The sequence below is a fragment of the Crinia signifera genome, chromosome 6 (genome assembly GCF_055691185.1).
Source record: "Crinia signifera chromosome 6, ASM5569118v1, whole genome shotgun sequence".
NCBI lineage: Eukaryota > Metazoa > Chordata > Amphibia > Anura > Myobatrachidae > Crinia > Crinia signifera.
In genome coordinates, this window is record NC_139222.1 from 187,083,396 (window position 1) to 187,106,904 (window position 23,509).

The 23,509-nt window shown below is 44.3% G+C and overlaps 2 protein-coding genes and 1 long non-coding RNA gene across 10 annotated transcripts in view; 2 read left to right on the plus strand and 1 right to left on the minus strand.

The window, feature by feature from the left end:
* The window catches only part of PIK3R6 (phosphoinositide-3-kinase regulatory subunit 6), a 77,364-nt gene extending 71,168 nt beyond the window's left edge, over window positions 1–6,196 (plus strand). For 7 of the 8 annotated variants that reach the window (XM_083148410.1, XM_083148415.1, XM_083148408.1 and 4 more), the window contains 5 exons: window positions 269–339; window positions 484–574; window positions 652–716; window positions 2,217–2,329; window positions 5,603–6,196. In XM_083148410.1, the coding sequence (XP_083004536.1) occupies window positions 269–339; window positions 484–574; window positions 652–716; window positions 2,217–2,329; window positions 5,603–5,759 (497 nt within the window). In that variant the 3' untranslated portion in view covers window positions 5,760–6,196. Of the gene's footprint in view, window positions 1–268; window positions 340–483; window positions 575–651; window positions 717–2,216; window positions 2,330–4,723; window positions 4,917–5,602 lie in introns of those variants that run through there. The other variant, XM_083148416.1, reaches the window with a different exon arrangement.
* Window positions 1–14,471, minus strand: part of LOC146008759 (uncharacterized) — a 31,352-nt gene extending 16,881 nt beyond the window's left edge. Inside the window, exon 1 of the long non-coding RNA XR_014444561.1 lies at window positions 14,012–14,471. This is a non-coding gene — a long non-coding RNA (uncharacterized LOC146008759). The remainder of the gene's footprint in view (window positions 1–14,011) is intronic.
* MFSD6L (major facilitator superfamily domain containing 6 like) lies at window positions 14,236–22,210 on the plus strand. The gene is given in 3 exon segments (XM_083148417.1): window positions 14,236–14,524; window positions 20,112–20,828; window positions 20,831–22,210. Coding segments are annotated over 2 exon segments (1,893 nt in total). The 5' UTR covers window positions 14,236–14,524; window positions 20,112–20,144; the 3' UTR covers window positions 22,040–22,210.
* The last annotated feature ends 1,299 nt before the right edge of the window (window positions 22,211–23,509 follow it).

Sequence of the window (23,509 nt, forward strand, 5' to 3'; positions counted from 1 at the left end):
TGGTTTATAGAAGTAGATATGTAACCCATAGCAACCAATCATTCTATTTTTTATGTATTTATCGTTCTAGCATCAGAAGATAATAGCTAGAATCTCCACTTTTATAAACCCATAGTAAATATACTCCTGGGAGTCAATTACCAAGAGTGCTGCCCATCTCCAGAAAGCAGCCTCATCTTTGCTATAGTCACCTCTTCTAACATCCAGTGCTATATATTTATCATTCTTCTTCTTTGAGCAATAGATCAATAAACCTTATTTTATTCAGTGCACACCCTGAACAAAAAGAAGACGGTGACGGATTTCCGTGGTGCAGGGATCCAGGTGCATTATAAGAAGGTATTGTTACATGGATGCCAGTGCCAATTGTATATGAACACAATTTACCTAAGCCCATAAATATTGTATTACTTAGAAAAAAAATTGTATAAATATCTTTACAGCTAGTAAAAGATTAAAATATTTATGTATCATTTTTCCAAGGCATTAGCGAGTAACCGTGAGCAAGAAGGATCTCTTGTGCTGAGAACTTCAGGAGCCACAATTAAAACAATACCTAATAAAGAGACAGAAGGTATGGATCTTTTTCCAGAACAATGATGTGCGAATGCTGAAATATGCAGATCTCATTACAATCCGAATTTCTTACAGACCTGGTGTGTTTGAATGTCTACATTGATGAGATGACAAAGTCGTCCTCTGGCCGCTCAGCATCAGTGAGTGTTTGTTCAATAAGCCTCAGAATTTTAATTTAAAATACACGTGACATGTTTTGAACACAATTTTCTTCATTTAAATTATTACAACATAAACTGGAAGTGTCAGCTGATCACATGCTTCCATACCATAGGGATAAATGTTAAAAGTGAGATTGGACGCGATTTTAGTGTTAAATGCCTCAATGCCCGCGATTTTTACATAGGAAACAATGTTAAATGGGCCACAGAGCCCTAATAGTCCCCCTGAAGTCTTAAATGGCCCCCACAATTTTTAACGCCACCCCACGATCAACGTGAACCCGAAGCGTGGCGAGCGCAGCGAGCCCGCGAGGGGCGGTGGTACGCGTCCTCTGACCTTTTCATACCCCCACTATCCACGTCGGCGTGGAGTTGAGAATAGAATAGTGTGGCGAGCGCAGCGAGCCACCGAGCCCGAAGCGTGGCGAGCGCAGCGAGCCCCGCGAGGGGACGCGGATACCTGTGAGGTATCCGCGTCCCCTCGCGGGGCTCGCCACGCTTCGGGCTCGGTGGCTCGCCACACTATTCTATTCTCAACTCCACGCCGACATGGATAGTGGGGGTATGAAAAGGTCGGAGGACGCGTATCGCCACCGCTCGCCACGCTTCGGGTTGACGATCGTGGGGTGGCGTTAACAATTGTGGGGGCCATTTCAGACTTTAGGGTGACTATTTGGGCTCTGTGGCCCATTTAACATTGTTTCCTATGGAAAAATCGCGGGCACTGAGGCATTGAACACTAAAATCGCGTCCAATCTCACTTTTAACATTGATCCCTATGGGAAATCGCGGCCATCGCATCGCACCCGTTTTTTAGTGCATCGATGGTCGCGATGGGCGCTGTTCTAGGTAAAGAGTACCGCAGAAAGAAACCTTATAGCTATGGATTCAGATTATATGAATGTGTGTGTGGGGGGGGGTGTCAAAGCCCCACTTTATATGTTACTGTGGATCTAACTTTAACTGTATGGACAGTACTGAAGGCTAAATACAATAATAAAACAGAAAAGCAAAATCGGGGAAGAATAACATGGTGCAAGTGCTACACATAACTCACCAGGAAAGTACTGTGTGTGGCTTAGAGCGTAGGGGAGAGACAGATGTGGGTTATACATACAGAGATAAGCCTATTGTATTGATAGGACAAAACTGTGTATTATATAATGCGGATTTTAGATCTTTTCAAATAATTAGATCAAACAAATAATTATTTTAATACAAAAGACACACCAACATTCATTATAGATGGAACTCTTTTGGCTCTTTTCTACACTACACTTCTATGTACTGTATCTGCAAGACAGCAAAGCTTTACAGATAGCTTGGTGAATTTCATATGGCATGAACATCAAATCAATCTATAGCCAAGAATTACCGTCTGTCACTCAGTTCCAATCTCTGGACACAGATTTGGGAATACATGTTGGGCAATTTTATAAAGCATCAGGTATAAATCTGGCATTGTTCTGTTATGTGCAGTGCAAAGTGAATGAGCTGAAAGCATCTAGCATCCAGATGAGGAGCCTGGATCTCAGGACCTTGAGCCTACAGCTGGACAAGGACAGCCGCAGGATATACACTAACGTATCCAGGTAGGTATTGGTGGAAAATGTATGAGGATATTAACTCTTTAATGAACAGTTTTTTTTCTCCCTGACTGCAATAATTGTGAAAGTCTCCCCAAAGGCCTTCCATGTTAGGTTGTAGGTTTGGACAGTTTTTGTGCCACTTGTAAAGTTATCCACACAATAATACCTAGGGAATAAAAATCACTGGCAGGTCCAGGACAGGACCGTTTAAATGACTAGTATTATCCACAGGTGGATTACTGAGGTCCTACCCTTATTCTTCTATGTATATAAGAGCAATGCAGGTGAAAACATCCCACTACCTTAAACCTGTGTAAACGCATACATGATTTTAGGTTACTGCATATACTGCACATTGCCTTGTGCCGGAAAGTTTTCTATCCCCTTCATTGGATTGCCCTGTTGGAATCATAAAAAAGAATTGGTACTTGTTTCCTAGCACAGCGCCCATGATTTTAATGGGCGATCAAATCAATGCAATCAAAACGATGATTTAATTGTACAAGCACCCTGATGGGTGATTACTATGTTATATGCACCCCCATTGTTAACGCCACCCCCACTATCAACGCCAACCTGAAGCGTGTTGAGCGGAGAAAGCCCGCGATGGGCGGTGGTACGCATCCTCCGACCTTTTTATACCCCCACTATCCACGTCGGCGTGGAGTTTATTTTATATAGTGTGGCGAGCGCAGCGAGCCCGAAGCACGGAGAGCGCAGGGAATAACTTCACATGTATAAAATCAACTCCACGCCAACGTGGATAGTGGGGGTATGAAAAGGTCGGAGGACACGTACCGCCGCTGCTCGCCACGCTTCGGGTTGGCGTTGATAGTGGGGGTGGCGTTAACAATGGGGGTGCATTTAACATAGTAATCACCCATGAGGGTGCCTGTACAATTAGAAATCGCATCGCATGCCATTTTAAAAATTGTACAGTGCGGCTCTTAGGACCCGAAAATCGGGTCCCATCGCATACCACTAATTAAGGCATGCGATGGTATGCGATGGGCGCCGTGCTAGGAAACAAGTACCAAAGAATCTTCCAGAGTAATAGTTGAACAAGGTTATCTGGCTAAACTAAAGTATATTAAAATTAACCTTCATATAATAATATTTTTATGGTACTTGTTTCCTAGCACGGCCACAATCGCGGGCATCGCGGGTAATTTTTAATGGTCTACGATGCGACCGACGCGATGCTTGCGATTTCCCATTGAAATGCATTGAAAAAGTCAAAATCGCGTCGGTCGCATCGTATGTGGCCAAAAAAAGCATAAGATGGTACCGACGCGATGCCCGCGATTTCCCATAGGGAACAATGTAAAATGCCTCAATTTAACCAAATCAACATAGGGAACAATGTTAAATGGGCCAGAGACCCCAAAAAAAACCCCTGACCAGTGAAATGGCCCCCCAAAAATAGTTAACGCCACCCCACGATCAACGTCAACCCGAAGCGTGGCGAGCGCAGCGAGCCCGCGAGAGGCGGCGGTACGCGTCATCCGACCTTTTCATACCCCCACTATCCACGTCGGCGTGGAGTTGAGAATAGCTAGTGTGGCGAGCGCAGCGAGCCACCGATCCCGAAGCGTGGCGAGCGCAGCGTGCCCCGCGAGGGGACGCGGATACCTGTGAAGCCCGCGAAGGGACGCGTTTACCGGTGAAGGTATCCGCGTCCGCTCGCTGCGCGCGCCACACTATCTATTCTCAACTCCACGCCGACGTGGATAGTGGGGGTATGAAAAGGTCGGAGGACGCGTACCGCCGCCACGCGCCACGTTTCGGGTTCACGTTGATCGTGGGGTGGCGTTAACTATTTTTGGGGGACCATTTCACTGGTCAGGGGGGGGTTTTGGGGTCTCTGGCCCATTTAACATTGTTCTCTATGTTGATTTGGTTAAATTGAGGCATTTTACATTGTTCCCTATGGGAAATCGCGGGCATCGCGTCGGGTGCATCGTATGCGATTTTTTAGCCCGCATGTGATGCGACCGACGCGATTTTTTTACCTGCGATGCCCCAGATCAAGATCGTTGTGGCCGTGCTAGGAAACAAGTACCATTTTTATTTTAATCTCTTACTGTAGCCATCTGACAATATCAAAAATTGTGGCTCATCCTTAGCTCTAATGTGTGATACAAACATTCCGCAATGTGGGCGGGAGGACATACACACACTTTGGCAGTGACATAATGCATACACACTAGATAATATCAAGTTTGTTTTTCGTTCTGACCCATTGAAATCTGCTATTATCGTTTAGTGTGTACCCAGATTAGGCAATATACATGCTTTACGACAGATCCAAAATGCTCTTATTGAGGTCCCCAGTTGTGGGATATGCAATGCATTCTGTTGGGTCCCCACAGCCTAATGCCAATTCCCTTTCACTAGTGCCTAAACCTAACCCACCCACTGATCGAGATGTTGGCTGTTGGTATTCTGGCATTGACATCTTGAATACGGCGCTATTCTTCTGCCTGCTGTGATGTGACTGCAAACTGCAGAAAAAAAACATGAAGTACACAGAAACCTAGGGTGGTATTCAATTGTATATCATGCACAATCTCCCATTTAAAGTGACCAAAGATCACAAGATGATATTCAATAGTTTTTTTTTTCATGCATACCATGCTCAATATGATTGGGTTTAGCCATGCATAATAGCTAAAACAAACCAAACTAATGGGCGTGGTACAAAAAGTACCATTTGAGTGCTCAAACAGTGACTTTTCGTTCATGTCATTACCCCCTGGGGTAGTGAGCTGAAATTATAATGGTGCACCCGTTGGCAGAAACAATTGAATACCGCTGACCAGCACGCACCAAAGCGCGCGGGGGGGGGGTGTAACAGGATATATTTACTCTTTTCTAGCCAATAGCTAACACTGGAATAAATACAGGAATATTTGCTGTTTTATTTGCAACCTCAGAAGGCTGCGAGGTGGCAACAAACCTTCTTGTGCAAAGTGGGGATGATTTCAGATGCAGTTACCAGTATTTAAACGCCACGGCAACTGCACATCACATGCTTTGCATGGAATAGGATTGTCCCCTTCAATTAGGAAGTTATTGGTAGTTACTGCATCCACTGATCCTCACAGACTACACAGACCAAAGCAGGCTCACAGTGGAGTAGTGGTATTGCATGGATAATGACACAAACATTTCTAACATTGACAAACAACACAAAACATTTTATCTCTGTCTGGCATTGGATGTAATTCATACAATCAAATTTCAACAAATAACCTATAACTATTTTTGTTTCAGCTTTGAGGTAACCCCATGCCAGGAGCCCGGTTACAGCCTACAGAAGTTGCGGGCATCACGTGCCCATTCAGAAGGGAGGGAAGACGGGGGACTGAGTATATATATGACAAAGTCACTACTCTTGCCCATTAACACATTTGCAGGGATCATTCAGTGACGTGAGGCCACATGAAGACTGGCCATGTACTAACTACCATTCACTATTATTACAGACTGGATTACACTGTACAATACCACAATATTTTTTGTATAACTACTGCAAACTTACACTGGAAACTCCAAATTAATATACTGTAAGCCCAAGGTAGGAAACCTGTGGTGTAACTTGCTGGGACATTTAGTTCCATAACACCTAGAGGGCATACCTCCTCTGTACATAGCCTGTAAAACATTTTCTTCTTAGGAATATCTAAATCATTTCTGCTTTTTATAAGTGAAATATTAGACATTTATTTATTGAAATGAAACTGCTGTAAAAAATAAATTTTGGATGATAAAGACTAATTTGTGGATGATGCAAGCAACACTAACACAAGTTTCCTGTAATTTGCCAGCATATTACAATATCTGATTGCAGTACACTTTGGATATTGAGGGTGAAATTTAATAGGATGAGAGATTCAGAAAGAGAGAGATTTGGTAAGAAATCTCCAGTGCTTTTAAAGCAGCAATCATTTAAACGTCAAAATCAAACTGGTTTTGCCGTGTAAATGATTGCCGCTTAGAAAAAAAAACAACTGGAGATTTCTTATCAAATCTCTCATCCTATTAAATTTCCCCCCGACCGTGCTGAAAGACATTTGGAAAGCATTTCATCAGATATACACCAATGACGCAAATCAGTTGTTTTCCCCTGTGGCGACCACTAGGTGGCGCAAAAAAGAACAATTCATTTGTTGCTCCATTTAGATACCCGTTACCCTTAGGGGTGAGAAGCAATTGTCACTAACTTAGTACCCAAAGCAGTACTTTAGACAGGTTTAGCCATTTTACGCAGCTAAACCTTGTCTGTTTGGGCGTGACATATACAATAAGCATGGGCACGCATGTCTAAACATTTTACAAAGTAAAAAAAAAAAACACTCCTATGCATTTATAAATGCCGTAACCATGGAAACACTTATCAATCTGCATTTGCTAAATGTATGTAAGAGTTTTCAAACCTTGGGTTAAATTCGTTAACAATAGTAGGTTTGGAAGATCTAAATACAGTTCAAACCTGCTTGGCATTTATTAAGGTTGTATTCAACATGGGTGTGGCATATTAAATAGACAGTCAATGTGTCGACTGGGTCAAAAGGACGTGAAAAAAGACGACATGAGTTTTCGAATATTTTGCCTGTCAATAACAACTGTCGACAACTGTCTACATGAAACCCCAATTAGTGTTACTTACATCCTCTCATGGGGATGCAGTTACAATCCCGGCGGTCGGGATCCCGGCGTTCAGAATCCCGACGCCGGAATCCCGACCGCCGAAATGCCGACACATTCTCCCTCCGTGGGTGTCCACGACACCCCTGGAGGGAGAATAAATTAGTGTGCCGAGCGTAGCGAGGCACCGGGCCCGCTGCGTGGCGAGCCTTGTCGGCATTTCGGCTGTCGGGATTCTGAACGCCGGGATTCAATACTGAATCCCTCTCATGTCTCTCTTCGCTCACCATGCTTTGGGCTTGGTGCCTCGCTACACTCTGCATATTCAAGTAAGAACTAGCCAGTTAAAAAAAAAAAAAAAACATAAAAAACTCATGTCGACCTTGTCATGTGTCTACCTTTTTTTATGTGGACATTTGATCCTGTCAAACCTTTGCTTGTGAACCTTTTTCTTGTGAACCTTTAGATCTGTTTACTATCTATCAAGACACTGTGTAGATCTATCAACCGGATCAAGTTCAACATTGGGTCCCTTTTTAAATCCAGTTCTAGAATCACAAATCACAAGCAAACATCTTATTTTTAGCTAGAACATTTCAGCACAGATAGTTCTGCTGTAAGCTCAATTGCCAAAAGAGTCACTTAATAGTTTATTTTCCCAATAGAAAACCCAAACATTCCATTACAGCACAGGATTTTGGTTTTATTTTTACTTTATTTTGATTTACAAAAGTATGACAGCATCAAGGAAATGATAATCACCACAACGTGCTAATAGAAAAGTGTCATACATGGGAATCTAATCATTTAGGTGTTTGTTGGATCATGACAGCTGTTCTCATGATGAAATTGCACTGCAGATGACATTGGCAATTCAATTCCAAACGTGCATTTATTTTCCACAATTTCTGCGGAGTTGAAGAGTGGGGGAAATATTTATTTTAAGATAACTAATGAATAGTCTGGCATTGGAGGGATTTAATTAGTAGGTACTTGTTTCCTAGAACGGCCACAATCGTAAGTAATCGTGTACCTTAAGTTAAGGTACACGACTAACGCGATGGACCCGATTTCCTTTGAAATCAGGTCCATTTTGCTGGCAAAGGCAAAATCGCATTGATCGCGTCGGTCGCATGCACTAACATGGCACGCGACGGACGCGATTTTGTCATAGGGTTCAATGTTAAAATATTTTTAACATTGCAATCGCGTTGATCGCGTCGGTCTGCGATGGACGCGATTAACAACATTTTACATAGCAAACAATGGGAAATGGCCCAGTATGGGCCATTTCTCATTGTATATGTCCCCGTCATGGCTATGAATTAATGCCCCCCCCCCCATTGTGAACGGCACCCCACGATTAACGCCAACCCGAAGCGTGGCGAGCCTGCGAGGGGCGGTGGTACGCGTGCTCCGACCTTTTCATACCCCTACTATCCACGTCGGCGTGGAGTTAAGAATATAAAGTGTGGCGAGCGCAGCGAGCCACCGAGCCCGAAGCGTGGCGAGCCCCGCGAGGGGACGCGTATACCTGTGAAATTATGCGCGTGCGCTCACCACGCTTCGGGCTCGGTGGCTCGCCACACTTTATATTCTCAACTCCACGCCGACGTGGATAGTAGGGGTATGAAAAGGTCGGAGGACGCGTACCGCCGCCGCTCGCTACGCTTCGGGTTGGCGTCAATCGTGGGGTGCCATTCACAATGGGGGCATTTGAGCCATCAGGGGGTTAAAATTGGGATCTGGGGACAATTTTACATTGAATCCAATGTAAAATAGGGTCCCAGGGACCCTATTCACATTTGAATCAATGTAAAAATCGGGTCCATCGCGTTGGTCCCATTGCATGCGATTTGGTCGCATGTGATGCGATCGACGCAATTTTTCCGACCCGATCAAAATCGGTGTGACCGTTCTAGGAAACAAGTACCCATTAGTATAATTAAGCCAAACATGTCAGTTTTCAAGCAAATTTCGCTAAAAATCTCTATCATGGGTTTAAATATTGTGAGATAGGTACATAGAGGTGTTGTATTAATGGGAGAATGGTTTTTAACTTGCAGATAAGGGATAAAAAGATTTATTACAACTTTTCACAAATACAGATATTTTCCTGTTATTTTATGTACAACATAAAAGAAAACAATTCTCAATTGCCAAAAATAGTCACTTAATATCTTCCATTCCTAATAGGCTTCAACAACATGATGTAATGCAAGTGTTTTGTTTGTTTGTTTGTTTTTTTTTGGGGGGGGGGAAGGGGAGAAAGAAGGTGAAAGGGAATACAGACACCAACAATATGGTACAAAAATACATTGAAAACAGGGAACCAGCCATGGGGCCTAATAAAAAGACCATTGCAGATCTCCAAAAATCACAACTCAACAAATACCGGAGATCAGCGCGTGCGTGAGCACTTTAACTGCAAAAAGACTGACAGATGGCTGGGCATTTGGGGCAGAATGTCAGGGTTTTCTGGCTCTGCCATTGGAAGGGAGGGCCACTGATGTCAGCAGTGCCCTCCTTATGCAGCGCTGCGGCAGGGGGGAAAATCATTCGATGGGGAGTGCTTTTCCCCGTGTGCAGGGGGGGGGGGGGGGGGGGGAGCGGCGGAAGGCGTTTACCTGCTCGCTGGGCTCCGAACACTCGCAGCCCAGACATCATGGGGCCCTAGGCAAGATACTATTTGGAGTCTCTCCTCCTTTAAACAATCCATAGCACTATATTTTTGCGGCTGGTGGCATCGCTAGAACACCTTGCATGTGCACAGTTTACTGATAAATGCTCAGTTCCATAAATATCAGCATTGCATATGAATCAGAATCAGGCTCTGGGTCTTTTGGAAGTAGGCTTAATACATTTGTCACACTTAACGTAAGCCAACTGCCCGCATACAGTGGGGGAAACCATTTTGTGTGTCCAAATTTTTTTTACCCTATCAAATAACATCAGGAACTTTGGGAGTGTAAGCAGGTCCGTGTGATGTCATGATGCCACGTGGTAGTCGTTTAATGCTCCTCTGGAAAAGTTTTGGATGACTAGGATATTTTTATGGGTCGTCTAGGTAACCTTGTGGAAAATCCGCATTTGGAAGGTGGATGGTGACAACGTGACTGCGGGTGGTAGCAACTGACCGTTTGGAGACGGAGATCGACTGTTTTTTTGGTAGCAGTCTGGACAATGCAGGCATGTTGGGACAGCTTGGGGGGAGGGCCTGCAGAAGCTGCCACTTCCTGGAACATGGCCTGTCGCACTGACAGGGGGCGGCAACAGGGAACGCCCAACTTATGAGAGGCTTGGGGCAGGCGCCCGACATCACAAGACGTCGGTATCCACCCCATATTAGGCGATCTGCGACAGAAATAAAAGTCACAGACTAGCAAATGATTTCTCTCCCTTTTGGCCGCATACAAGGGGATATGTTCTCATACACATCCGCTCGCATGCTAGTGAGGGGATGGAGGTGGTGCGGGGGGGGTGGGGCGATTGGAGTTTGTTAGGGCAGCGCTGACCTGTTTGATAGGCTGTGAGTATATGAAGTCTAGCGAACAGGTCTGAATCTGGCCCTTGGTCCCCTCCGATAGATGTTAGCGTGGCTGCAAATTGGCGTGCACGGTTTTGCTCATCTGGTGGAGGTAACCAAAGCTTACTGGTTTTTGGATGAAAATTTGATTGGTATAATTCTACAAGTTCTGATCCCTCTGCAACCTATTTTTTTTTCTACTACTTCTGGGCATCCACACTGCCACTTACCAGCAAAATAAACAAATCAGGTACATTCTCTTAGCAGCTGACTGGAAGCAACAGCCACCCCACCACACCTTTCATTCAATTATTAGTAGGGCCTGAGTATCCTTTAACATTTCTATAACAAGGCCTGGGGCCCCTGGCTGTCCACCTTTGATACATATTCTCCAGTCACTTCATTTCCCCCCTCTTCTTCCTCCTTTTTGGCTGACTGTTCCAGCCATACTCCATCCCCTTTTTTTCATCCCAAACACATTACCCCAAAATGGGTGTGCAAATATTGCTTATGTCATCATCATTGTACACTTGCTGTAAGATTGTTTGTCTTTGTATCCTTTTGTTTTGCATTCTCTTTCTGATGCCATGTACTGTGCTGATCCAAATAAACATACTTGTAAAAACCAATAAATACAAAAGTGCGATATTGTAAAATTACCAGCCAAGCCAACAGGTCTACTAAAGGAGTTTATCCATCACTGTTATACATACAAACTAAAAGAAGGACTAGGAGTTTGTGATCAAGAAGAGGCATGTGAGGAGAAGTTTGCATGTGGCCTAGGGCCTGATTCTGATTAGCGTCTGGGGGACCGATGGTGAAGCACTCCCTGAAATTCCTGGGCGTACCCACGAAAATGTACCCACACATGTGAATGCAGGCGGACCTGGACGCAGCAATTCTAAGTCAGCGACCATTGAATGAATTCGGCCCCGCACGCTACCCTGCAAATGGATGAATCCTTTCGCAGTGCGGCGGGTATATTCCCTGGGCGGTGGGGGACAGGCATTCGCACACCTGGCGGGTGGCATTACATGGCTCGCTAAGCAGAGAAATACTACTGCTTAGCGAGTCAACCAGAATCAGGCCCTTAGTGAGCATGAAATAGCAGGTAGGTAAGAACACATGGAGCACAGCAGCAGTGCTATGAATAATTATTTAATCCAGTGACGCTGGTTTTCAGGTCAGTCAGGATCAGGAGTAAATGCGCATGAGAGCTGGCTTAATGAATAACAGTTACTGTATCTGAGAATCTGCACACAAATTATTAGCAGGCAAGTTTTATCTGAAATCCAGGTCTACACAACTTGCTATTCTGTGTTAGCAGTGATGCAGGCTGGGATGTTTGTACCCTAATGTCCTAGTTCAGGTTGTCTGCAAAGCAAAAGCGTATCGTCCGACATCCATGCTCATTCACAACGCATGGACAGAGATGGGACGTCTGTTTCAGCCTGATCTTTTGCAGCCAACATGGGGCTAGTGTAAAGCTGGGTACACATTAGATGACACAGCAAACTATGCAATGTCATCAACGGTTTCCTTTGCACTGACAAATAATATAATGCATACACACTGATCACATTTACAAATGATATGCGAGCCCATCCCATGCTGTAGTTAATTTGAAGGGTCAACATGCTGGAAGGTCGACAGGTGTCTAGGGCAGCGGTTCCCAAACTGTGTGCCGTGGCTCCCTGGGGTGCCTCGGGACACTTGCAGGGGTGCCACGGGTTGGTAGTCCAGGACCAATTCAAATAATGTATGTTCAATTATTTACAGACAAAACAAAATATAATATGTATACACTTTTTTGGCCTAGGGGTGCCGTGATTCGAATAAGATAGGTCAACATTGCAGAAGGTCAACATGAGTCTAGGCCGACAGGTGTCTAGGTCGACATGGGTTTAGGTCGACACATGCGTTAGGTCTAAATGGGTTTTTTCACTGTTTTTTGAGCCGACAGATGGTATTTCATGCCCTACCATCCACTAGTGCAGGCATTCCCAACCATGGTCCTCAAGGCACACCAACAGTGCAGGTTTTAGTGATATCCAGGCTTCAGCACAGATGGTTGAATCAGAATCCCTCAGATGCTAATTAAGTCACCTGTGCTCAAGCCTGGATATCTACAAAACCTGCACTGTTGGTGTGCCTTGAGGACCGTGGTTGGGAATGCCTGCACTAGGGTATGGTGGGAGAATAAAATAGTGTGCCCGAAGCATTGCGAGCGAAGCGAGCGGCTGCGTTTCACTTACAACTGTGTCCATGTTGACTGTGTCAACATTCGGGTCAAAAAAACAGTGAAAAACCCCATGTCGACCTAAGTATGGTTGATAAAACAATCCACACCCTTTAAAATGACATCCACTGTTTTCTATGGGTGAAATGGGTTGAATGTGAATGATACAAAAACGGTATTGAAATGGTAATATGAAATATGAAATGGTAAAGCCATTTAAATCGGCAATATACCGTGTTTTAGCTGTAATGTGAAAGGGGTATAATCCACTTGCATGGAATAATATGTAAAAGTCCAAAATAATTATAGAAATGTGTATAACTCACATTGACCTTTTCATGTGTCGACCTATTGCATGTCCACCTTTTCCCTATGTTGACCTATTGACTGTTTATGGTCTATCAACCGAAACAAACCCTATGACTGCCTAAAACCATACCTCCCAACATGACCCTCTCCAGGAGGAAAGGTGTTTCACCTGTGGTGAAACACCTTTCTCATCACTTAACCTGTTCAAAACAGGTGATGGCAGCAGTGGCGTAACTAGGGAGGGTGCAGGGGATGCAACTGCTATGGGGCCCGGGCCCTTGGCCCAGTGGGCAATCCCTTGCACCCTGTTTTTCTAAGTAATTCAGGAAGGACAGTCAGTATCGGCGACGCCATCCCGTGCGGCGTGCTCCCCCCCTCTTTTTCTCCCCCATCCCACCATGTCTCTTCTCTCTGTCTGTCTCTCTCTCCTGCTCCCTTCCCACCTACCAGTCTCACCTCACCTTTTTCTATCTCTATCTCTCTTATATACACACACACACACACACACACATTCATCCCCTTCCCCTCCATCTAATCACTCGCTCTCCCCTGTCTGAGGGGCATTGTATTGATGATTGGGAAGGAGGGTGGGGGCCCGGTTTTGATTTTGCTATGGGGCCCAGAAGTTGCTAGTTACGCCCCTGGATGGCAGTCAAATATTATGAAGGCTGTCCAGGAACAGAGCTTTGTGTCCCTTCTGGAATGGGTCATGTTGGGATGTATGCTGAAAAAAGTAGGCAAGTGTGGCCTAAATCTTTATTGTGAACTGAAGTGTTTTCCTATCCTCACTTTGCCTTTGTTGTGTGCAACCCCATGCGTTAATATGCTCTGGAGTAATGTAGATTCCCTCCCCCCTCCCCTCTTTATTATCACAGCCTCTCTCAGGTGTATCATTTAACATTTGTTATTCTTAATTTATTTGTAAGATGCCATAATGGACATTACACAACAAAGTACATACCTCTCTTCTATTCAAAGCACTGCTTACTGATAAAGAGTGCAGCGTAGAAACTTCCTTCGTTCCGCCTTGTATAAATTGGGAAAAGACCTTCAGTAGCACGGACTGACTGGTGCAATAATGATACCGCAATCAATGTGGCTTTGCAGTTAGCCATATGTACACTAGATGGCGGCAGCCTTTGCAATGTAGCACTGTGCTTGCCTATTTGGTTCTTAGCTCTATGGTCCCTGAGAAGCGCCCCCGTATCCTAGTGACAGTCTCCTCATCCATCTTGTGTCAGGTGCAGAGCGACACCTGCTGGTGGGCGTGGTTAGAGAAGGATCAGCGCACGGCAGGCTAGGTGACGTGTCCCCCCCCTCCTCGGGCAGGTGAGGAGGTGGGCGGGGCGAGCAGCAGCAGGTGTAACCACGTCCTGTCCTGAGATGTGTAGGGTCAGGAGTCCGAAAGACCCTCCCCAGTAAGCCCGCATCCTCCAGGGAGGAGGGGAATACTGCATGAGACCACCGACAGCAGGTCAGTCTGTCATACATAACGCTCAGGCACCCAGCTCATCACACTTCATTCCCATATAGAATGTTGTCCTATATGGGGTCATAGTGGCTCCTGCTTTATCAGGATGTACTGTAAACCCCATCAACCCAGCTGCATCACCTGCTATTCTTTTATCACAGTCGTGCAGTGTCACACGCTGGTCTCACATGGAGTGTCACACACTAGTCTCACATAGAGTGTAACACGCTAGTCTCACATAGACTGTCACATGCTAGTCTCGCATGCAGTGTCGCTTGCTAGTCTCGCATGCGGTGTCGCATGCTAGTCAGCTCGAATGGGGTGTCACATGCTAGTCTCACATGCAGTGTCGCTTGCCAGTCTCGCATGCGGTGTCGCATGCTAGTCTCGAATGGGGTGTCACACGCTAGTCTCACATGGAGTGTCACACGCTAGTCTCACATGGAGTGTCACACGCTAGTCTCACATGGAGTGTAACACGCTAGTCTCACATAGACTGTCACATGCTAGTCTCGCATGCAGTGTCGCTTGCTAGTCTCGCATGCGGTGTCGCATGCTAGTCTCGAATGGGTTGTCACATGCTAGTCTCGCATGCAGTGTCGCTTGCCAGTCTCGCATGCGGTCTCGCATGCTAGTCTCGAATGGGGTGTCACACGCTAGTCTCGCATGGAGTGTCACATGCTGTGTGTCACGCACTAGTCTCACATGCTGTATGTCACGCACTAGTCTCACATGCAGTATGTCACGCACTAGTCTCACATGCTGTGTCACGCACTAGTCTCACATGCTGTGTCACGCACTAGTGTCACATGCTGTGTCACGCACTAGTCTCACATGCTGTATGTCACGCACTAGTCTCACATGCTGTATGTCACGCACTAGTCTCACATGCTGTATGTCACGCACTACTCTCACATGCTGTATGTCACGCACTACTCTCACATGCTGTATGTCACGCACTACTCTCACATGCTATGTCACGCACTACTCTCACATGCTGCGTATCGCACGCTAGTCTCAAGTGCTATTTTGTGTGCTAGTCTCGTATGCTGTGTTGCATGTGTTTCGTTCCAACCAGTCATTCTGGATGGTTGTAACAAAAATTGGGTAATGTCTGGGAACAAATTATAATCAGCCATTTGCTCCCAAAAACGGGAAAATTTACAAAAACAGTAATTTGCATAAATGTATTTAACCAATTTGTCGGAATGACCAGTTTTGTCTGGTTTCCATTCTTGGGAGCAAACAGTTAATTGTCATTTGCTCCCAGAAATTACCAGATTTCCATTCCAACCAGTCAAGTAATCTTATAGTGTGTGTGTCCAGCTTTTACATGCAGTGTCTCACGCAGGACATGCAGTGTCGCACTCTAGTCTAATGCAGTGCCGCACGCTAGTCGTCCATGCGGTGTTGCAGACTATTCTCAATCAATGCTGCGTTTTACATGTTGTCATAATGATGCTCCTGCATTGTGATAACTTACTATGTAATACATTTATATCAAGTGTGTTAGAGTGTTCTTATAGGACATCAATGATTAGGTACATAATTATAATGTAACAGTTTTAATATCATGATGTCTTATCATGATACAAGGTATTAAAACTTACATTATAATCATGTCCTAATTGTTAAAGACCGTGTTAAAGCCTTAACCCTGGAATTGTCACATTTTCAGTTTTCGCAATAAAACCAGTGGTCGAAGTGGTAATTTTGAAGTGGGGGGGGGGGGGGGGGGGGGTGTCACACAAAGCTAAAGGAGTGGCTTCATCACAATAGGGGTATGCCACATACCATAATACCCGGTGCACATGATGCCACACACTGTAATGCCCATTAAACATAACGCCACACACCATAATGCCCATTACACATTATACTACACAAAGGAATGCCCATTACATATTATACCACACATTGTAATGCCCATTACACATGACGCAACACACCGTAATTCCCATTATACATTATACCACACAACGGTATGCCCATTACACATGATGTAACACACAGTAATGCCCATTACATATTATACCACACACTGTAATGCCCATTACACATGACGCAACACAACGTAATTCCCATTACACATGACATGACGCAACGCACCGTAATGCCCATTACACATGAATCGACACACTATAATACCATTTACACATGTTGCCACACACGATAATGCCCATTATACATTATGGCACACACCGTGATGCCCATTACATAATATGCCACGTAAGTGCCACTTACCCACATGCTTATTGCTAGGAGTTTATTTCACAATGCCAGGGACTTCATGCTTGATGTCAGGGGCTTCATGCCCGGTGCCAAGAGGGTTCCATTCTTGTTACCATGGGGGATTACATGCTGGTTGTCAAGAGGTTTTCCTGCTTGTTACTATGCGGTATTACATGCTCATTGCCATGGGGGTTTATTCTCACGGTGACAGCCGCCAAAGTGGAAGCGCCGGGGTTGCCTGTCCACCTGGCAGATTGAAGCTGCTGGCACCCAGCAATTGGGATAGGGTGGGCAGATGACAGGCTGGGCCGGGGGTCAATGTGCATAATATGCCTTGAGTAGTGTGGCTGGGATCCCCTGATGATTTTTTTTTCTCCCCTCACTGCAGCAGAGATGGAGGAGATTCCGCAGCCATTCACTGCAGCACACAGGAGACTGGCATCCGGCGATAGCAAAAGGTGGGGAGATGACAGGCTGGGCCGGGGGTCAGGGTGCATTGTGCGCGGTCATTTATTTAAGCTCCGTTGCGGCCGCCCACCCACCCACCGAGAGAATGGCATTGAGGTGACAGCCGGCAGAGTGGTGAACGGCCCGTGCCCGGCAGTCTTCAGAGCGGGTTGCGGCTATTTGAAATCTAGCGCAGGAAGAATGTCAGCCAATCAGTGGTCTCGCAATACGGTGCAAGATTTCAAATAGCCTCAACCCGCTGAAGACTGCTGGGCACGGGCAGTTCACCGCTCTGCACTCTTTGCTGTCACCTCTCTGCCATTCTCTCGGTGGGCGGGTGGATGGCCACGATGGAGCTTAAATAAATAAATGACATCGGGGGGCACAATGAACCCTGGCCCACTCTGTCATATCCCCACCTTTCCCTATCGCCAGGTGACAGCAGCTACACCGTTGCCTGTGTGCTGCAGTGAATGGCCGCGGAATCTCCATCTCTGCTGCAGAGAGGGAAGGGGGGGGGGGGGAGTTCAGTGCTCGAAGTGCCGGTATGTCATACCATTGTATACCGGCCCACTTCGAGCACTGAATAAAACTGTTTTCTATCTACATGTTCAAGGTAATGCTTCCGGTCTGCTTTTAATTTCCTGAGGTAATGTTTATTGAAAATTAGTATTTCTATTCTAATAAGTATGATGAAAAAAATGAATAAACATGATGTGAAGGGAGTATAGTACAACAAGGTTAGACATGAATGTGTTGCGAGTGACTTATGTCCACGTGGTATCACTGACCGCTTTTAAACTGTGCATCCATCTTTGAAAGCTACACATGTAAGGGCTTGTGCAACACTTAGATAGTAAAGTTACTGATACAATTAGCACTAAATACACAAAACTGGAATTTTAAACACTGGTTACTCAATCTAGAAATTATACCACCCCATACATATATGTACCCCATACACTTGTGCGATCGGATGCAATGTCTTTACACCACCAGTATATCTAGTCATGCACAAAGCTAGATTAAGGTCTTTTTTTTTCCACATACTATATGTAGTATGTATGTGTATACTGTACAGCACAAAAATTGACATACGCCCAAGTTTAACAATGGTGGTCTCTAGGTAGCTGGACTAGTTCAGTTCTATTTATCTACATTGCAGTCTTTCCCTAGAAAAACTTGCTCAACTTGTTATAATGTATTAGCCTACATATTCATTCTTTCTCACTCTCTCTCTCCGCACATACATTGTTGTAGGGAGACACAAAGTCTGTCCAGCGACAAGGCATATCCTTCATACTTGCAGCGCACTCACAGAGTTAAAACAATTCCATAGTCTGAAACGTAAGAATGTGGGAACAAGGTGTGGGGATCTCGGGTTGTAAGGCTTTTTTGGTTAAAAAAAATAATTGCTGTCTCTTATGTAAGCTAGTTTTAAAATTAATTACTTAATGTGTTTTTTTTTTTCAGACATTGTGGTCACTTGATTTTTAATCCGACAGCTTTCTTTTAGTCTTTTTGTGCCAAAGTTTAAGAATATACAGTATATTTTCACTGTTATGTATTGTTCTAAAATGGTATTTTGCATTCAAATGGTGTTAAATGTAACAAATATGGCTTGAAAGGTAAAGGTTTCTACCTAGTTGTTTTGGCTCATTATCACACCAGGAAGTAATGTCCTGATGTGAAGAGCAAACATTCACACACCTTAAAAACAATTTCTACAAAGCATTATGTATGATCCTGCCAATTTACTAGAAGAACAAATTCATACATTAACACAACAGCAACACAATGCGATTAGCACGCACATTTACATTTTACACTTGTATATCTGTGCGACTGAGTCTCTGAATCTGTAGTGTAAGGTGCCCATACACGGTGCTTTTGCGGATATCTCATCGCACAGTACAAAAAGTATGTGCTGCACATACTTTTTGTACTGCCTTCTGATCGCATCACATGCAAAACGCATGCGTTGCGATGTGATCCAGCCCATAACGGGTGTGATTATCGCACCATGTATGGGCACCTTAAGTGCTCAATCCAGGTTCTGTTCTGCTCCATATACAGTGTCAGTCACACATTTACAAATGTCATACTGTATATCAAATGAATCAGCACAGTCTCTTGGTGCATCTTAGTCACAGTGCACAGCAACTAAGACACATTTTCTGCATTAAAAAAAACACCCGATATTAGCAGATTTGCACGGACCTGGCAGCTCACTCACGTACTGAGGGCAAGATGTATCAAGCTTCAAAAAGTGATAAAATAGAGAGTGATAAACAGCCAGCCAATCAGCTCCTACCTGTTATTTTTCAAACCCAGCCTGTGACATGGCAGGTAGGAGCTGATTGGCTGACTGTTTATAACTCTCCATTTTATCAGTTTTGAAGCTTGATACATCTGGCCCTGAGTGAGATTTATGAGGATGTATCAGCATAGCAGAGAAAAGGGGTGAGTGGAGAGGAGGGAATTCCATTGCTTTATTACACCTGTACTTCGTGTCTAGAGTGAAGAGGAGCTGTTAAATTGTTTGTGCTTCTGGGTGTGAGTGTCATATTCTTGCACACAAAAGCATTGGGATTAGCTCCTTAAAGTGGCTAAATCCTTGCAAACTACTGGGCATGCTTCTATGAAGAAACCATAAGGTGGATTTCTGCCCACAACTCAGGAGGGTGCTAGCAGAAATCTGCATTAAGTGATGGGCACCCAAAAACTATTTGAAGAACTTCTATTTGTTCAGGTGGGAGCTACAGATGCGCAAAAAATAACTGAAGTCCCCCACCACCACCACCACAACGACTATTTTGACTCTTAGATAATTGTATGTAATTCACAGCATTATTAACTGTAAAAGATATGTCATGTGGTTTATTAACCCTATACTTTTATTTGTTCACAGGTCTTTTGGAAGTGGCTATTCCAAGGTAAAGACATGAGTGCCACCAAGCAATGGGACATCAGCAAGGCCCTGGCTGTCGCCAGCTTGTTCCACTTTTTCCATAATTTTGGAAAGTTCTGTGTGATACCTTTTTTAACCATCTTCTTCCGATACCTTGGACTGAGCCCCCCACTGGTGGGCATTGTCGTGGGAATAAAACATATCATCTATGTTTTTTGGGCTCCTCTCTGCTCTTTTGTGGCGAAGAGTAACAGCAAGAGGAGGTTACTCATTATGTCATCTTTGTTTTTGTCAGCTGGAGCAGGGTTAGCCCTCACTTTTTTTCCACCCCTAGAAAAGAATGTGGTACTCAAGTACTGTAATGTTAGCCTTCTTTGGAAGGAAAGACTGCCCACACCAGGTGCTTTGGACTTTGAAATGTTTGGGCCTGATTTAAATGCAAGCTTTGTGATGACTGAATCACCTATTACTACTACTACTACTACTACTACTACTACTACTACTACTACACTTGCTACAAATATGTTTACAAATGTCAGCAATGTGACAATGACAAACTCTGCTCTGAAAACAGTAAGCACTTCTAAAACTTTGGAGCGTTCAGATGTCACAGATGTAATCGCTCACCTTTCAAGTCCAACACCAACTTCTGGAACCTTCACTCCTCCTCAAGTAAGACTTAAACAAGTTAGCAATGAAAGATTGCCCAAGACAAAGTTGGCATCAGTAGTAGTACAAAATTAGCTCAAGCACATCAAGTTAAAGGGAATGGTTCTGGTTCTCCTGCTTTGTCACCAGAACCTAAAGCCACCAAACATTCTGTTCATCAGAAGAAAGTCCGAGACGTGAGCGTGATCCATTCTGTACAGGAACATTTTCTGGATAATGAACACATGACGTTTCTGATTCTTTCAGGAATAATAATAGTTTGGGCCGTTTTTGCTGCACCATTAGAGTGGACAGCTGACGACAGTCTGTATGAATATCTTGACTTTGTAGATGCCACGGACAGGCACAATAAAGTTTGGTTTTGGCGTTATATGGGAGCTTGCCTCGGGTCATGTTCCATTGTGTTCCTGATAGACAATGTCAACTGTTTCCTTACTGCCGACATCCCTCAAATCTACCTCCATTTCTATGGGTATTCTGCTTTCATGGTCATAACGCTACTTCTGAGCCCTTTGTATCCTATATATGTCTCCAAGAAAAGTGAGCATGCCAATAAGACTATTAAAGCCTTAGGCCTCATTGGAAGTGATGGTCGGATTATCCTACTGTCTCTCACTGTCTTTTTGACAGGTGCTATTGGGTCCACTGCACACAATTTCTTATTTTGGCAGATGCAGGATATCGGAAGCAGTGAACTTTACATGGGCGCATCTATCTCTCTTGCCCTGTTATCTGAAGTTGTACTTCACTTTTTCAGGGACCAACTACTGAAGGCCATTTCATTTAAGTGGACAATAGCACTCAGCCTTGGTTGTCTGTCAGTGCAGTTCCTATATTACTCCTTTTTATGGACCCCTTGGGCGGTGTTGCCCATTCAACTTTTGAGTGCCTTCAGCAATGGAGTTCTCTTTTGGGCAGTTAATTCCCAAGCAGAAAATGTTGCCACACCAGGAACAGAGAGATCTCTCCAGCTTGTTCTCCACTGCTTGTCACATGACTGCGGTGCCAGCATAGGCAGCTTTGCAAGTGGTTTTATTATCAGTAGTTTCAGCCTGCCCATATTATACCAAGCGTGCTGTGTGACTCTGCTACTGTGGCTGTTAATATTCTTACTGGTCCAGCCCAAGCTCCCCCACACAAAGAAAATTAATTATTCACGACTCCTTGCTGCTGACAACAGTGATATGAGTGACTCCGAAGAAGAACCCGAGAGAGATTGGCTTGTCAAGGCCATGAAAGATGATGATAAAAAATGGTAGCCTATAATGAACTGCATGATAGACAATGACTCTAACCATAGCATGGGTTCTATGATTCTAGACCAATCTAATGTATTTTGTCTTTCTTTGTGAATGGATAATATAATATTTTATTACAACAATTTTGCATTATTGTTTTTTTGTATATTGAAGGAGGGAAAAAAATGTAAAATCCAGATAATATTAAACCTTCATTATTGTGCTTTACTATATCTATGTGGTACAGACTAAGCTATCTACAGTTTGGAAAGACTTTGTATTGTAGCAGTCCACAAATACTGGGCAAATTTATACTTCAATTTCTACAGTTCTTATAGATCTTGTCCCCTCCCAACTCTAATGCTGTGTACACACGGTGCGTTTCAGGGTCACTTTCTATTCCATTTAGTCTTTGATGCACTTACCCCTGAGGCTGCCATGCCACCGCACTACTGTGCTTCTCCAGCTTTGTGAAGTGCTGCTCACCCCACCCTGCCCCAACTGTACCTTGTACCAGCTAAGCCCCAACTGCTGCCAGCCCTTCACCCTCTTTCCCTAATGCTGCTTTCACACCTTGCTTAGACCAGGTATTTAAATTTTTTTTTTTTTTTTTTTTAATGGGTCAGAGCAAGTTTATCGCCTTTCACATCACATATTAAATACCTGGTCTAAAGCAGGTTTGCAGTGTGAAAGCAATACAGTGAAAGTGGTACGTTCTGGGCAGCTCCCCTCCCCCCCCCCCCCCCCCCCCGCCTCTCAGGGCCGTCTTAACATTAGTGAGGGCCCCCGGGCAAAACTTATTCACTGATGATCGCGCTGGGGGGTATGATCGCTCTGGGGGCAGGGGGTCCCATCAGTGTATGTTAGATCAGTGGCGGGGTCACTCCACCCACCCCCCTGCCCCAGCACTGTACCTGTTGGCTATGTGAGATAAAGGAAATTCAATTCTTAGCATTATCTTTATATGTACTGTAAAATGTGTGACTTGGTGCATGTGTAGGACATGTAGGGTGGTCTTATGGTATATGGGGACCTCAAATGCTTAATACAGTATGTGATGGGACACAGTGGAGTAGGACCCCAATTGCTTATACTGTAAGTGAAAGAAACACAGTGTAAGCGGCGCTTTAAAGACTACAATTCAAATATCAATTAATGATTTATTTTCATATATATAAAAAACAATAAATACAATATGTAGTACCACCGGCCGGTAGAGAATATAATTATCACAACATATATATATACAAAATATTGTTAAAAAAGACATGTTACTGCATGATCAAATAGCTCCTCCACATTTAAAGTATTCCAACTAATATACCCATGTGTTCACTGCACCATGCAATTCGATCCTGAAACAGAATAGGATTGCACCGTGTGTATGGGCTTAACAAACCTAACATACAGGAAGTCTTTTTTGTGTAAGAATACTTTCCATAACGATACAACATTATACTGTACAGATCCAGTGATTGTGGTCAGTGACAA